Genomic DNA, 16573 nt, shown 5'->3' on the forward strand with positions numbered 1-16573 from the left:
TGATGATGGCATTTGTTAAGCACTTACTATGTGCAAAGTACAACAGAGTTGGTAGACATGTTCTCTGCCCATGAATAGTATGTTTTCAAGTGTTTCGAGAAGTGAATGGTTATGTACTTGGTGATTCTCCTCTACAGGCTATAGATAAAATTTTATTTATTTCATTTTATTATCGATTCCTCTGTATCAGGGCCTTTAAGCCCTCCTCTGAGGGGATGCTGGGCCTCTACCGGAACAATGACATTTGGCCCTAATTCAATCCTATTTATTGAGTGCTTACTGTGTGCAGAGCACTGTACTAAGCGCTTGATGCCAAAGGAGTGTTATGGGCAGGTTTGGGGAGGGCACATTGCTTAAGAAGTTCTTCTGGCTACTCTGATCATTTCTAGAAAAGAAATGCTTTTGGAGCTGTAATGAGGGTAGCAGCAAAACTCATGGGAACAGATTTTACACCAAAAATAGACATAAGAATGAGGGAGCAGAGTAGATGGACAATTTTCCCTCTGCAGTTCCCGTGGAAGAACTTATAGCGGAAATGCATCAATCTAACTTTACTGAAATAGATTCACAGCGTATTGGAGAAGGAGCGTGGCCAAGGGGATAGAGCATGGGCCTGGATATCAGAAGGATCTGGGTTCTAATCCCAGTTCTGCCACTTGTCTGCTGTGTGACCTTGGGCAAGCCACTTAACTTCTCTGTGCCTGAGTTACCTCATTTGTAAAATGGGGATTAAGAGTGTGAGCCCCATGTGGGATAATTTATAATAATGATGGCATTTATTAAGCGCTTACTATGTGCAGAGCACTGTTCTTGATAACTTGACTACCTTGCATCTATCCAAGTGCTTAGAACCCTGCTTGGCACATAGTAAGTGCTTAACAAATACCGCAATTATTATTACTATTATTTCACTGTAGGGAAGCTCCACTGGCTATTCAGCTAGTAAACACGGTAACATGCATAATTTCTAAGCCTTTTACCTCCACCGCATGAAGCTGAGCACTCGGAACGGATGACTGCCCATGTATAGTTGTGCTTGGATCCAGGTTTTTTTTCACTTTCCCACTTAGGAATAGCATATTCCCAGGCAATTCCTGGGTTGCGGCCCTGGAACAGAAGCTGAAAGAAAAGGAAGAAATACACAAACATTAATCGATTGATACACATATATAGAGTAGTGAAAGCTGACATGGGCTTATAACATTTATAAGGGATTTCCCTAGAGGAGTCTATTCTCACCACACTTGGGCTAACATCATCGAGAAAAGCCCATTTATCCAACTTACGTAGGTGGGAAGTCAGAAATAAGTTAAATTGAGGGCTACGACTCATGAAAAGTCATGTAATTGCCAATGGGAAAATTCCATATTAGACATATAAATAAGTTGGGAAACTCCTTTCCCAAGATTCCTCCTGTCCTTCTATCTCCAGCTGCAACGGAACAAATGACTGAGTCATTGTTTATTCACTATTATTGTCTATAGCAGCCTGGTAACAACATGCTTTCTGTAGGCAGCAATCTTCTGAACACCCCTTAAAATCCAGGCCACAGAAGAAAGATAATGGATAATAATGATAATGGATAATGGATAATAATGGTAATGGGTAATGGATAATAATGATAATGGATAATGGATAATAATGATAATTATTATGGTATTTGTTAAGCACTTACTATGTGCCAGGAAATGTACTAAGCGCTAGGATTGGACAGCAAATTGGGTTGGACACAGTCCCTATACCATATGTTTGTATTTACCCCAATGCTTAGCAGAGTGCTTGGCACATCATAAGACCTTTATAAGTACCACAATTAACTATGATTTAACTTGTGTTCAGCACTTGAAGCTATTGGCAGATATTATGTGGAATATAAATTGTCAAGATATACGCCTAGTGATTCAGCCCCAGAATTTAGGATTAAAAGTTTATAATGGAGTTCCCTCACTTTGGGACCACGCGCAAAACTGTGCTCAAACAACGCAGTTCCTGTATGTGAAAAGGTTTCCTTGTGATCAGTGCACATTGTGAAGTGAAAATAACACTGGACAAAAAAGATTTATTTACAACTGTTCACTGCTAGAGTGAGCAAGGTTAAGAGAACTGATGTCTTTATTTTCCAAATTCAAGTTATCCGGCCCCTTATTTCATTCAATCGTATTTATTGAGCGCTTACTGTGTGCAGAGCACTGTACCTTAATCTCCTTTCACAAGTATTCTAGAATCCAGGGAATATTTTCTCCCAGGAGCAAGAAAATTAATAAACTGCCCAGACTTATTACATCCCTTCATTTTGTCTGAAACATCATATATATCCATCAGTCAATACTGAGCACCCATTTTGAGAACACTGTACTACTTGCTTTAGGAGACAGCAATAGTGCATCACAGAAAGCATATAGACCAATGTTCAGTTGTTGAATGGCAAACACTTTGCCTTAGGATTAAATCAAACTTGGAGAAACTGTCTTACAATAATACCATTTTTATATTCATATTACATCTACTCAATAAATTGAGAGATAGTAATTGTTACCAGAAGTAGAAAAGCTGAGTGGCCTAGAGGAAAGAGCACGGGCCTAGAAATCCAAAGACCTGGGTTTTAAATGGGGCGGCACCGCTTGCCTGCTGTGTGACTTTGCTCAAGTACTTAACTTCTCTGTGCCTCAGTTTCCTCACCTATAAAATGAGGATGCAATCACTGTCCTCCCTCCTATTTAAAATGTGAGCCCAATGTGGGACAGGAACTTCAACCTCCTCGATTAGCTTGTATCTACCTTAGCGCTTGGAACAGCTGCTTGCACAGAGTAAGCCCTTAACAAACACCATAATAATAATAACATCCCCAAATTTTAAAAGTACGTGTGTGGCTGGATAGAGTGTTAGAATGCAAGAAGAAATGCTTACATCTATATATGCAGTGTCAGATACAGAATAAGCACTGACACGAGTATTTCTTAATGCACAGAGCTTCAACTGCATCATACTGACTGTATTGTACTTGCTGCTGCACATTGGTTTTCCGGTGAAATACTACTGGACTGAAGTGTTTCTTCCACTATTTCTGAAGCTGCTCCCCTTTATATCTTCCCAGTCTCTCCAGCTGTCCTCGGCTTCCATCCTTCGATAGAATCATGCCCTAGCTTCAACAATTTGTGTATCAGAGAGACAATGAGATACCAGAACTGCACTTTCATGCTTTCTACCCTCTCTTCACTTATGTTCCACAGGAATATTTCAGTACATGTGAAAATTGGCAACTTGTCATCAACTGTCCATTTTCAGTCTGCGTTGGGCAGTCTGAGATCCATTTCTTTCATCTCCCTTTCTGCACAGTGAGGATGGTCAATTGTTAGGAAGATTGTGGGGGGAAAGGAAAAAAAAAGAAATAAAAGGGGGAGGCAATTACTCCCAGTGATTTCAAGCTTTCATCGATAGGCTTTTTTTGGTTTATTTTGACATTCAATTTTCCATTTCAGCTAGACTTGGACAGCTCTTCCCATCTCATCTCCCATATGGAATATTTCACAAACACAGCCTACTTGATCATTTATTCAATTTCTCCTCAAACTTTCCCTCTTCCCTCCCACTCTTTCAGCTGCAGAGTCAGCTTTTAATTGTATAGGGTCCAAATCTGGGGCTGTGATTTGTGTCTGTGTCTGATCTGATGAACTTGCATCTGCCCCAGTGCTTAGTACAAGTGCTCATTATGTGCCTAACATTATCCAACACCATGATGATCATGATTATTCTAGATGGGGGCAGGGAATATGGGCGAAGGAAGGGACAGGGTCTTAGGCAGAGTTTGTAGAAAAAGAAGAATTTCAGAATTTATTTCTTTTTTGCACAGTCTATTAGGGGATGCCAAGTGGTTCTTGGTCATTCCCAAAGGATAGTCGTCAGTGAGCAGCATCAACCGGGAGACACAGCCTTACGGTGCCCCAGATGAACTAGTTTTTTTCAAAATCTTGCTGATGATGTGGATTAAGGAGTCTAGAGAATGTTTTTCTAATTTGCAATGGGTGCAGCAGGGTGGATAGCACTCTGGAAGATAAAAATACTATTTAAAGATACTAGACATATGGGGAAAATTGTCCCACAAAAGCAGGGTGGAATTAAATAGAAAGCAGCACAAGATAATGCCCTTAAGGATTCAAAAACTATGGTAGGGGATATTTTGCCTGCGGGGAAGTGGAATACAAAAGGAGAGATCTTCCAGTGGGTAAGGAGAGGACACAGAGAGGAGAGGGAGAAAGTAGTAAAGTTGTGTGTGTCTGGTCAGGACAAGAGAAAGGCAATGAGTGACTTAATCATTGTCTCAATTCATTCAATCGTATTTATTGAGCCCTTATTGTGTGCAGAGCACTGTACTAAGCGCTTGGGAAGTACAAGTCGGTACCATATAGAAACGGTCCCTACCCAACAATGGGCTCACAGTCTAGAAGTCAATCAAGTATAGAAAGGCCAAATCTGGTCAGGACTCTACTTTCAATGCATGAGGCACCTCAGCTATATTTATCAGGATTTAGTTTATGTATGAGTATATATGAATTCATATGATTTATGTCTCCCTAGTTATTTATGTCTCCCTAGTAAGCTCTTTGTGGGTAGGAAACATGTGGTGTGCTTCTTTGGTATTTTTCAGGTACTTAATACAATGCATTGCACTTAGGCATTCAATAAACACCATTTTTACTACTGTTACTATTCAGTCTACAATAAATGTATGTGCAACAATATATATTTTACTTTCATACTGTTCTTTTGTGTGATTAAAAATCCCTATATTCATCCCTATTTTTGGTTCAAATGCCAAAAGAAAATACATTGTTTTCCTATAACTCTTCTTCCTAGCATTTGCACTGGAATTCCACACTGCTTATTCTGCCTGTACATTTTAATAGTTTCCATCTTGTGTTTGCTTTAACTATCTCCACGATTTTCATTAAGGATGTGACATACTGCGTGAAAACAAATGACTTTCACCCAGCAATAGTCCATTGTGGACTACAAAAAAAATTGGCTCCCGTGATTGGCCACAAAGCAGTTTGTTTCATCTCTATTCTCAAGAGAGCCCATCAATTTTGCACTGTGCTTCTATTTAATACTATTGGAATTATAACAAAGAAGAGATCTTTCATGCTGTTGCGAGTTAGTTCTTGCTCAAGGGGTAATAAGTAGCCTTCAGAATGGTCTCTAAGCACATTCTTGTCAATATAAATTCATTATACTAACAAAATATGTATCATTTCTCATCACCTCAGGGAAGTGAAATAAAAAAAACCAGGCATTTAGTATTGCTACATGGCCAGATACCGCTCACATATGTTCACAACTCTATCAGTTGGCTGTATCACAGATTCAAAAATCTAGAACAATCCGAGGGGATAATACCTCTACTATCAGAGATTCGTTGGTAGGTCCAGTGGATGTTAAAATTTCCGATTGATTATAGGACCGTTTGTAGTCGAAGACAGCACCCGAAAATTTGTATCGACCAGACCAGTCAACCGTCCAATAGCCGTTTAGATAATATTTTTTCTGAGAATTGCGGATGGAAATATAGGATGTGGACGTGTTCATTTCATAAATGCGAATGCTCCGGGCACCAGAAGGAATTGTGACTACCTGGTAGTACTCTAGAATAAAGGAAAAAAAATGCATTTTGGATGAAAAGGTAGGGAATGAACACTGACATTATCGGTAAATAAGGTCACCTCCCCATATTAGCATCAGAAAGGTTATCTGCTTGTCAACTAATCACTTGGGATTTACAAATCACATTTTAAAGATTCCTGAAATAGAATCCTACCAATTTTCAGCTCACCCAACTCATTACTTTTATTTAAAGAGTCTAATGATCAAAACAAAAACGGAACTGGTATCAAAAATCATAACAGTACACTGCATACCCATCTTTAACTCCTTTTCCTTTCAAATTTGTTCCCCAACTTAGTTCCAGTGTTAAAGATTTCGATCAAACCTTAGGTGAGGCTATCAGATACTCACGGTTTGTATAGTGGTGTTTGGTGTATTGGCCCTTATAAATTCGGCAGCTTGAGTTATTCCCTTTGCAAACCCCACAGACATCTTCTACAGCACTGGAACCTAAGACATGGTCACATCCAACTGTCTGAAGAACAAAACCATCAGATCGTATAACCATTAGTCAAACAGAACACACCAAAGAGTTTCACAAACGTCACCAGAAAAAATAACCTCATCTCCCACGAGAAACTGCACTAACACTGGATCGGAAGAGATGGAAGAAATTTTCGTGACCAAGGAAATGAATATTCAAAACCCTCACATTTGTAAAACGTAGTGCACCGCTCATAACATTATTTCAATCCCCAAATAAAATCCAGCTTGTTCGCTAGATGCCGCATGGAAACAATTTTCACCAGTAGATGACGTGATTGATGTAGAATTATTTCCTACATTTCAAAGGACCATTCTGCACTCTCGACCTATCATTATCCCTCTAAATGGTAGTAGTTTACAATTTGTTTCCTTCTAGACTGTGAGCCCGCTGTTGGGTAGGGATCATCTCTATATGTTGCTAACTTGTACTTCCCAAGCGCTTACTACAGTGCTCTGCACACAGTAAGCGCTCAATAAATACGATTGATGAATGAATGTTTCATAATACAGAATATACTGTGAAAAATCTGAACGATAAAAGTTAAACGTGTGTAAGGGTTACTAAAACTGTATAATCCTAATTTCACAGTTAAAGATTGAAAGACAGAAACCAAGGACAAAAATCTGGGACACGACCAGAAAATTGGTGTTTTTTCAGAATAGAGCGGGAGCAGTAGTTACTCTTGCCTTGTTCCCCTTCTTCCCCCTGCCCGCCGCGCCCCTCAAATCTGCTCTCACCTCCCCATCCTACTCACCTCCCTACCCCACCATGACATCACATCTACCCTTGAGTCTTGAAGAATTTAATGTTCACATCTTTATACTCTATTGTTTCCCCATTCCTGTAATTTATTTTAGTATCTGTCTCCCCTGTTAGATTGTAATTTCCTTAATAATAATAATAATAGTGGCATTTATTAAGCGCTTACTATGTGAAAAGCACTTTTCTAAGCACTGCGGAGGGTACAAGGTGATCAGGTTGTCCCACGGGGGGCTCACAGTCTTCATCCCCATTTTACAGATGAGGTAACTGAGGCCCAGAGAAGTTAAGTGACTTGCCCAAAGTCACACAGCTGATAAGGGGCGGAGCTGGGATTTGAACCCATGATTTGAGCTGGGATTTGAACTCTTTCCACTGAGCCATGCTGCTTCTCTTAAGGGAAGGGATTGTGTCTACTTACACTGTGTACTCTTCCAAGCACTTACTAAAGTGCTCAGTAAATACTAGTGATTGATCAATTGCCAGTGTTGTCACACGGGGGATCACTATTTCCCAGAAGGCTCAGCTGCCATCACTCTTTTTTTCAATCAGTTGTATTTACTGAGCGCTTAGTATATGCAGAGCACCATACTAAGAGCTTGGGAGAGTGTAATGCAACAGAATTAGCAGATACGTTCCCTGCCCATAGCAAGCTTACACTTTTCATTCATTCAATCGTATTTATTGAACGCTTACTGTGTGCAGACCACAGTACTAAGCGCTTACACTTTTCTGACTTGCTTGTTAGCAAAGTATCTACTTATTGCTGCAGTTAAAGGTAGAGTGAGCCCGAAGAAACCTGGGGTTTTCATGGAGGAAAGGGATGCATGGTTCTGTGTTACAGAATAGCAGGGCTAAGAAGAACACATCTGGCGGTCTAGCCCCACTTTTGGTTAGTCAGGGGTGGGAATGGCAGTCCTTACTCCTTGATATTCCCCTAAAGCAAATCTCTGATGCCAACTGCTCTCTTCTGATAGATGTCTGCGTAATGATGAGGATGGTATTTGTTAAGCGCTTACTACGCACCAAGCACTGTTCTAAGCGCTGGGGTAGGCATAAGGCAATCAGGTTGTCCCACGAGGGGCTCACAGTCTTAATCCTCATTTTCCAGATGAGGAAACTGAGGCCCAGAGAAATGAAGTGACTTGCCCAAAGTCACACAGCTGACAATCGGAGCAGCGGGGATTAGAACCCACAACCTCGGGCTCTCAAGCCCGTGCTCTTGCCACTAAAGCCATGCTGCTTCTAGTGTGGTATTTGTTGAGTGCTATGTGCCCAACACTGTGCTAAGACTGGGGAGGAGTCACTACAATCATATCAGATACAGTCCCTGTCTCATGCGAGACTCACAGTCCAAGTGGGAGAGCCTGTAGGCATTGAATCCCCTTTTTACAGATGAGGAAACTGAGGCCCAGAGAACTTAAGTGACTTGCCCAAGGTCACCCAGGAGGCAGATGACAGAACTGGAATCAGAACCCAGGTCTCCTGAGTCTTGCGCTATTTCCACTGGGCCATGCAGCTTCTCAAACTCACGGAGAAAACTGCCATTATTAGTAATGGGCTACGCTGGCTTCATCATCATCATTCGTATTTATTGAACGCTTACTGTGTGCAGAGCACTGTACTAAGCGCTTGGGAAGAACAAGCTGGCTTCTAGTTACCGGTGGCATGAAGCTTGGTTCCAACTCAGCAGTTAGCAAAGGGAAGGTGATATTTCCCTCTTTGGCACTGGCAGTTCTTGAGTGTTTGCCGTTGGAACCTTCCTGAGCCATGGCCGTGAGTGTAGGATGATTACTTTTTTAAAAAATGGCAACGGCTTGAGTTCATAATAAAATACCCTTTCATTGTCATTACCTCACATATCCCATCTATACACACATTACGGCTGTCCTCTGAGCACGGTGTCCCATCTTTGACTTTGTTCGACAGAGAAAAGAAGAAATCAAATCCTTCTGCAATACAGTAGAGCTTGCACAAATCCTGATCTTAAAGACACAAAAGAAAATGCACATATAAAAGGATGCATTGTTTCAGCTACAGTTATTCCCCTTAGGTGGAGTAATAGCTTTCCTAAAATTAAATTTTCAATATCAAAAAACGTTGGTATGTTTCATAATAAAGTCATTTTTTATGGTATTTTTCTCTTTCTCCCTCAGTTTTCTAATCTTTTCAAACATTGACTAGATGGATTAAAACAACTCTTCTAAATGTGTGTGTATATATATATATATATATATATATATATATATATATGTAATCTCATTTCCAAAGATGACACTACAAAAGACAAGACCCTACCTAGTATCATGCCTTCTCTAACTTCTTTGAAAATGAAAATGCCCTAGCCTTCAGCCTTCTAAATAAACAAACGTTTAAAAAATAAAGAAGAGTTTGGCTTGAAATTTACCTTCTACTTGTGTATATGGTTTCCATTTGTAGTACCATCCTCTGAATTGCTTACTGTTGTATTCTGCACACTGAATGGCTCTAAAGTCAATGCTGTTTTTAGGACAATTTTGGCTGTTACAAAGTTTTAGCATTCGCGTGGAGCCCTCACAGAATTTTCCCCCATGGGATGGTCTGAAAGAGACATTTACAATTTTGCTTTATTTTCAAAAAGCTAAAAGACTGCTTATTGTGTTGTTAATTGGTTTTACATGCACACAGACTTTTGCAATTATAGTTCTTTAGAGATTACAACTGTACAGTTGACAAAACCAATGGCTGAGGTCTTAAGATGAATATAAATGGAAGTGTTTTATAAGCAGCAATTATTTAATTTCCTCCCGCCACTTAGGGTAGAGATGGAACTGGCATTTTATATTTTTAATTGCAGGAGAAATACAGAAGAGTGCCAAAGTGGAATGTATTAAAAAGAAAGAAGTGCCTTATGCACATCACAGAACAACATGTTTCAAAAACACATCCAGACAAGTACTAATATGACTGTGTTATATGAGCAGATGCAAATCATTACTTCTTAAAAGAATGGAAAAATAACATTTTGCACATACCAGACAACCCCAACATACTTACACATTAAGACAGGACGGGGAGAGAACGCTAGCAGAAGGCAATACAGTTTTAGGATTTGAGTAAATTTTAGATCGTTGATGAGATTGTTACTCTTCAAAGATTTGGATATATTTCAATCATACACATGAGCTTAATTCCCCACTCAACTAGCACTTTACCATTTCCACATCACGTAAGCACTTAGAAGGTCACCCTCCTCTCTACCAGCACTTATGCATATACATTTATAGACTGTTAGCTCCTTGTGGGCAGGAAACATGTCTACTAACTCTGTTATACTGTAGTCTTCCAGGTGCTTAAAATGATATTCCGCACCCAGTAAGAGCTCAATAAATACATTAATTGCTTCTTTCTACCTGTAATTTATTTTAGTGCCTGTCTTTCCCACAGATTGTACAGAGCTCCTCACTCCATAGCTCTCAATAAATGCTACTGATTGGTTGATGAATATTATAGGAGTAGGCTTAGGATGTGTTAAGCAGCGGGGCTCAGTGGAAAGAGCCCGGGTTTGGGAGTCAGAGGCCGTGGGTTCTAATTCCAGCTACGACACTTGTCAGCTGTGTGACTTTGGGCAAGTCACTTAACTTCTCTGTTCCTCAGTTACCTCATCGGTAAAATGGGGATTAAGACTGAGCCCAATTCAGGGGCAACCTGATTGCCTTGTATCTATCCCAGTGCTTAGAACAGTGCTTGGCACATAGTAAGTGCTTAACCAATGCTATTATTATTACTATTATTATTATTATTATTATTATTAAGCTGAACTGGGGGCTTATTTCAGTGATGACCAAGTAAGAACCTAGTCTGCCAGTCCTACTGAATGGTGAATTAGGATTCTTAATGACCTACCAGATTAAGTGTAAACTGCACAAGTGATCTCTTTCAGAGTATTATTTAGAACAAATTTTATAGATATCTAACAACTCTAATAAGAAGCCGTCCTATATACGGTTAGAATGGAAACACCCCAGTCTCAAAGGTGTATACAAGCTGTTACCTCACTGGCCCTGGACTCAAAAGGATGTTGGTTGTGCAATATCTTGCATAGAAAGGCGTTTGATTCTTTCTAAACATCTCTTACTCACACCACTATTCTCTCTGACCCATCTCGAATTGTGTCAGAATAAAAATGTTCTCCTAGGAACAGGCTGTGATGATGTCAGAAGAAGGGGCTAATGATGTCCAAGTTGAGGTGATGGGCAGAGTTATACAGTACGTACAGTTCTCCAGCCAAGTTTCCATTCTGGCTGCAGAGTTCGGAGGTTATAAAGGAGCACTGCTGGTCTAAGGTCTCCGTGCTTTCGCTTGTGGGAGGAGCTATGCTTACCCCTAATCTAAGATCAGGCCAGATCATCATCAATCGTATTTATTGAGCGCTTACTGTGTGCAGAGCACTGTACTAAGCGATTGGGAAGTACAAATTGGCAACATATAGAGACAGTCCCTACCCAACAGTGGGCTCACAGATGTTCAAGCCCGAGGATTCTCATGCCTGTCCTGAAGAATAGAGCCTGGTTTGCTTTAAATTTGAGGTTAAATTAAGGCTCCTAAAGATGAAAAGCTAAAATGTCCAGTAATGCAAGAAAATGTTCAATTGAAAGCTCAGTTTTTAACCAAAGGAATTCTTTTGGAATGTTTCTATATTGAACTTCAAAGTGTTGTGAGTGGAAAATGAGCATGAAGATTCTTCATACCATCTCCCTTTTCATCAACTGAAGTTGAAATCTTCAAAACAAAAAGCTTGGAGCCATTCTTGTTAAGATATTAATTCATTCAATCGTATTTATTGAGCACTTACTGTGTGCAGAGCACTGTACTAAGTGCTTGGGAAGTACAAGTCAGCAACATATAGAGATGGTCCCTACCCAACAAGGGGGCTTACAGTCAGACAGACAACAAAACAAAACATAAGATATAATAGAGAAACCCGGAAAGTCGCAAATACAGTATCTTGACTGTGCTGGTTGTGTTTTGACATTGGCTGGAAGGTACGAATATGAGCCTAGACATAGACACTTTATCAATTTTTCTTATTTTGATTTGTGAAATATTCATATCTATCACATGAGCTAATGCTAAGCAGCTGAAGCGCAATCTGGGTTTTGATCGATCAACTTGACAGACTCAGAAACTTTGGCCTACTAATGAAAGTTTTTCTGTGGTGCAATTCTGAAACTTTTCACTCAATTTGGGAGTTGAGCAAATAAGGATGATTGCGAAGAGAAATTCTTTGCTTTTTCACGTGGTTATTTGATCAGATCTTTCATGGTAAAACGAGATAGTGCTGGATCTCTAGTTTGAATAGAAATCTCCAGTTTCTTTTCAAACTTTCCAAACTGGGCTACATTCCTGGATTTCTACATACCTCATGCCACCAATAGCTGGACTTTCCAAAATTGACTGCGGGCCTTCGGGAAATGAACCAGATCTGAGCTCCCAACAATTGCCATCCAATTTAAACCCTAGTTTTAATTTACTAGCAAACTACATCAGTTCCTGCTGAGTAAAATGGTTGCTGCATGTAAGTATAGGAGAATTTGATCACCTTGCTCTGTGCAGCCCTGGTAACTTAGTTAACATTCCTTTCCATAGTGTCTAATATACGGTGTAACCCACATACCTGGCAAACTCCGTTCCATGCTTTAGGAGGATTTATGCTTCTGGGCTCCATCTGTGCCTAAATATTTTAAATAGATTAAAGGAGAATAAAATGTATATATACCTTGGATTAGTGCAGTGTCGGTCTCTGTGAGACACTCCTCCTCCACATGTTCTAGAACATGGAGACCAATGAGACCAATCTGACCAGTGGCCGTGAGTTGGCTTGGGGCCTTCATCACCATATTTCACACATTGACCACCTCGGCACCACTGCAAAAGGAGATTTTTGAATGTCATTTGATTTACATCCAAATTTTCCATCCCCCTCCGCCACAAAATACAAACAAAAAATATATGTTAACGTGTTTTAACCATCTATTGAATATAAGGTACCATTCTGTCTTAACTCTTAAGGAGTCTATATGGACAAAAATTTTAAATTAGAGCACTGGAATGTCTTCCAAATATGTATGTCTTAGACATCACATGCATTGGCTAGCAGCATCTGTCTATGGCTTAATAGCCCTAACAATACTTGACTTGTTAAGCAGGTAATGCTTAGGGGATTTGACACCATTACTTTGTAGTGCAACTCAATATAGAAGGGCTGAAAAGATCTATTGAATTTTCGGGGCTGTTACTGGGAATACTGACTCCCATTCTGGTTACCACTTCTTACAATGGACCTAATAAAGCCAGAAAATTTGGAGAGAAAGCCAATAGTGATAACTACAGGAACGGAGAAGGTTTTTTTCTTTTTTAATGGTATTTGCTAAGCACTTGCTATGTGTTATACTGTACTGCACTGCATTGTACTAAGCACTGGGACAGATACAAGATAAACAGGGTGAACACCGTCCATATAATAATGATGGCTTTTGAACGCCAAGCACTCTTCTAAGCGCTGGGGGGGATACAAGGTAATCAGGATGTTCCCCCATAGGGCTCACAGTCTTAATCCCCATTTTACAGATGAGGTAACTGAAGTGCAGAGAAATTAAGTGACTTGCCCAAGGTCACATAACAGGCAAGTGGTGAAGCAGAATTGGAGCAAAGCTCCTTCTGAATACCAGCCCTGTGCTCTTTCCATTGAACCACGCTGATTCTGATTTTCACATGAGGATACCCTGAACGAATTAGAACTCTCCAATCTGGAAAGGAAAAAGGATGAGAGAGAACATGACAAAAGTCTAGAAAATCATGAGAGGTGTGGACAGGGAGAATATAGAGCTGTTGTTCAACCAGTTCTGCAACACCACCAGAATGAGGAAATGAAGTATAATGGTAATTTGTTCAATACAAACAAAGGAAACACTTCACACAGCTGGTGGAAGGCATTTAGAATTCATTACCATAGAAATTTGTGCAGGCAGAAATTATTAGTAGGTTCAAGAGGTTACTGGATACATTCACCATGGAGCAGTCTTATTGATTCACTAGAGGGCAAGGGTAGGGATTCCAAAGAAAAGGATAGGGACCCGTTTAATGGTATATCTACTGTTGAAGGATGAATACTGGATTGGATGAGTGATTTCTTCTGGCCTGGTAATGGCATTACTTATTTTTTTTTAAGATTAGACCCTTATTTCAGCTTCTACAAAGGCCCAATTGCTGCTTGGTGATGATGGGGATTTGTCACTGCCACCCTCACACTGCCATCAGCTGGCCTGGATTCTGGGGTAGGGATGAGGAGTGGGAAAGCTCAGAATGTGACCTGTCTTGTAGATATTGCACTGACAGCAGGACAACTGGAGCAGCCTCAGAAGCAGGGCTAATGGTAAATAGGCAGGGATGGTGTCTGCTAACTGTTGTATTGTACTTCGCTAGGTGGTTGGTACAGTGCTATGCACAAAGTGCTCAATAAATACCATTAATCAATAAATGATTCTGGTTGATTCCCTTTGCACAGTACAATCTCCACTAAAACTGGATTGGAGTTTATACTAGATTATCCCCATTCATCTTTAGGCTCAAGGGAAAATGTTCTCCGGGAAATATCTCTTCAAAGATTTGCTGGTCCATGCAGATCCTGCCCTTGGGAAGCTAATATCTTTATTCAGGTGCAATGATGGGGTAAAATACTCCTCCTCAACTCTGAGCATAGTGAACTGTAACATCTATTATGAGCTTAGGCCAAGGAATTACCAGTCACTTTTAAAATCTTATTTCTAGGTGAAGACTTAATAGCAAGTGGAAAACTCCAACATGTAGTTCAGCACCTTGTAATTACAGGCCAGTGCTTCTAAAACATCTGGTCTCCATGACCCTAAGTTATTAGTTGTTGGCATTTCTGAGGTCACACAGCATTCTAGCAGATGAAACAATTCAGATAGAATTCCATCTGCTCCCCCTACCCCAAAATCTCACTTGAGATGTTATCAGAGTTTTCTGTTCAAAAGAAATCTTTCACAACTGCAAGGCAAGAGGAGTAATGACAAAATGACTCTAATTCTATCTTAAAAGTGGCATGTGGAGATCAAAATTATTTACTAGATTGGTCTTCAAAAACTAGCCTCTTTGGAAATAACTCCTCTCTTGTCCATCTGGCAGGGAAGCAAATTCAAAGCACTGGGTCTAAATATGACAGAGAACTCCATTTGGAACTTGGAAAAAGCCGCTAATCAAGTGAAGATTTGTGTAAGAGTGCTGTAAAGTTTATAGGGTGGTTAGTCATGGCATGGTTTTATTATAAGTAAATATTTAAGGACATCATCATATTTAAGGAGATGTTTTAGATAAATCTGTTTAGGCTGTTTCGCTTGATTTTTTTTTCCTGTTCTTTCCTATGAATTACTGCACACATGATCATGCTAATTTGGCAAGATGACTGTAGTCCTGAAATGCAAATCTCTAAACCCAAACAAGGAGCCAATCTTTCTGTCCCCACCTGTTTCCCTGAGGCTCTTCCTGTCTGCACTCTCCACTGCCAGAGCACCTGCCTTCCACCAAAGCCTTTGAAGAGTTCAGGCAGACTACTCAAGGAAAAGTCGAGCATAAGGAGGCAGGGGGAGGAGGGAAGTGCTAAGAAATAGTAGAACAAGAATCCTTAGCAAGTAGATGATGGTATCAGGATCAACTTTCTCGTCCCTTCAGCATGGAGCAATCTTCAGTGACAACAGTTCAAGGGTTTTCAGGACCAACGATTTCCCCCGTTTAAACCACCTGCCACCCTCCAGTTTCGAATGCTTATTTACACTTAGCACTCCAAACTAGACAGCTGAAGGTATTTTCTGAAGAGGCTTAAGATAGTTCAGTTTTATAGAGAAGCAGCATGGTGTAGCGGATAGAGCACCGGACTGGGAGTTCTCGGGTTCTAATCCCGGCTCAGCCGCTCCGTCTGCTGTGTGATCGAGGGGGAGGCCACTTCAATTCTCTGGTCCTCAGTTACCTCATCTGTAAAATGGGTATTGAGATTGTGAGCCCCTTGTGGGATAGTCACTGTGTCCAACCCGATTTGCTTATCCATCTCAGCGCTTTGTACAGAAGCGGCGTGGCTCAATGGAAAGAGCACAGGCTTTGGAGTCAGAGGTCATGAGTTTAAATCCTGGCTCCGCCAACTGTCAGCTGTGTGACTTTGGGCAAGTCACTTAACTTCTCTGCACCTCAGTTGCCTCAACTGTAAAATGGGGATTAAGACTGTGAGCCCCCCATGGGACAACCTAATCACCTTGTAACCTCCCCAGTGCTTAGAACAGTGCTTAGCACATAGTAAGTGCTTAATAAATGCCATTATTATTATCATTATTATTACAGTGCCTGGCACATAGTGAGCGCTTAGCAAATTCCACAATTATCATTATTGTTTTATTCACTTCATCCTCAAAAACCCCTTGTAAGGCATCGCCCATGTCTTCCCCCCAAAAAGTCAGATGCATCACAAGGTTGAATGATATTCCCCACAGGACCCAAGCCACACATTTGTTTTCCTCAAATCCAAGAGATCTGTTTCAAGCGTTTTTAAGAACGTTTCCAAACAAGATGCTTCTAGGCCAGATGATTTCAAATCATTAGAACACATGGGCAATTGTATTT

The 16573-nt window shown here is 40.4% G+C and overlaps 1 protein-coding gene across 1 annotated transcript in view; it reads right to left on the reverse strand.

Moving 5' to 3' along the window:
* Positions 1-16573, reverse strand: part of ADAMTS16 (ADAM metallopeptidase with thrombospondin type 1 motif 16) — a 148402-nt gene that overhangs the window by 62081 nt on the left and 69748 nt on the right. Inside the window, exons 12-17 of the mRNA XM_038770410.1 lie at positions 12663-12811; positions 9312-9484; positions 8759-8889; positions 6010-6133; positions 5395-5639; positions 981-1119 (exon numbers count right to left, since the gene is read on the reverse strand). Of these exons, the coding sequence (XP_038626338.1) occupies positions 981-1119; positions 5395-5639; positions 6010-6133; positions 8759-8889; positions 9312-9484; positions 12663-12811 (961 nt within the window). The remainder of the gene's footprint in view (positions 1-980; positions 1120-5394; positions 5640-6009; positions 6134-8758; positions 8890-9311; positions 9485-12662; positions 12812-16573) is intronic.

This window comes from Tachyglossus aculeatus, chromosome X3 (assembly GCF_015852505.1).
Source record: "Tachyglossus aculeatus isolate mTacAcu1 chromosome X3, mTacAcu1.pri, whole genome shotgun sequence".
NCBI classification, from domain to species: Eukaryota; Metazoa; Chordata; class Mammalia; order Monotremata; family Tachyglossidae; genus Tachyglossus; species Tachyglossus aculeatus.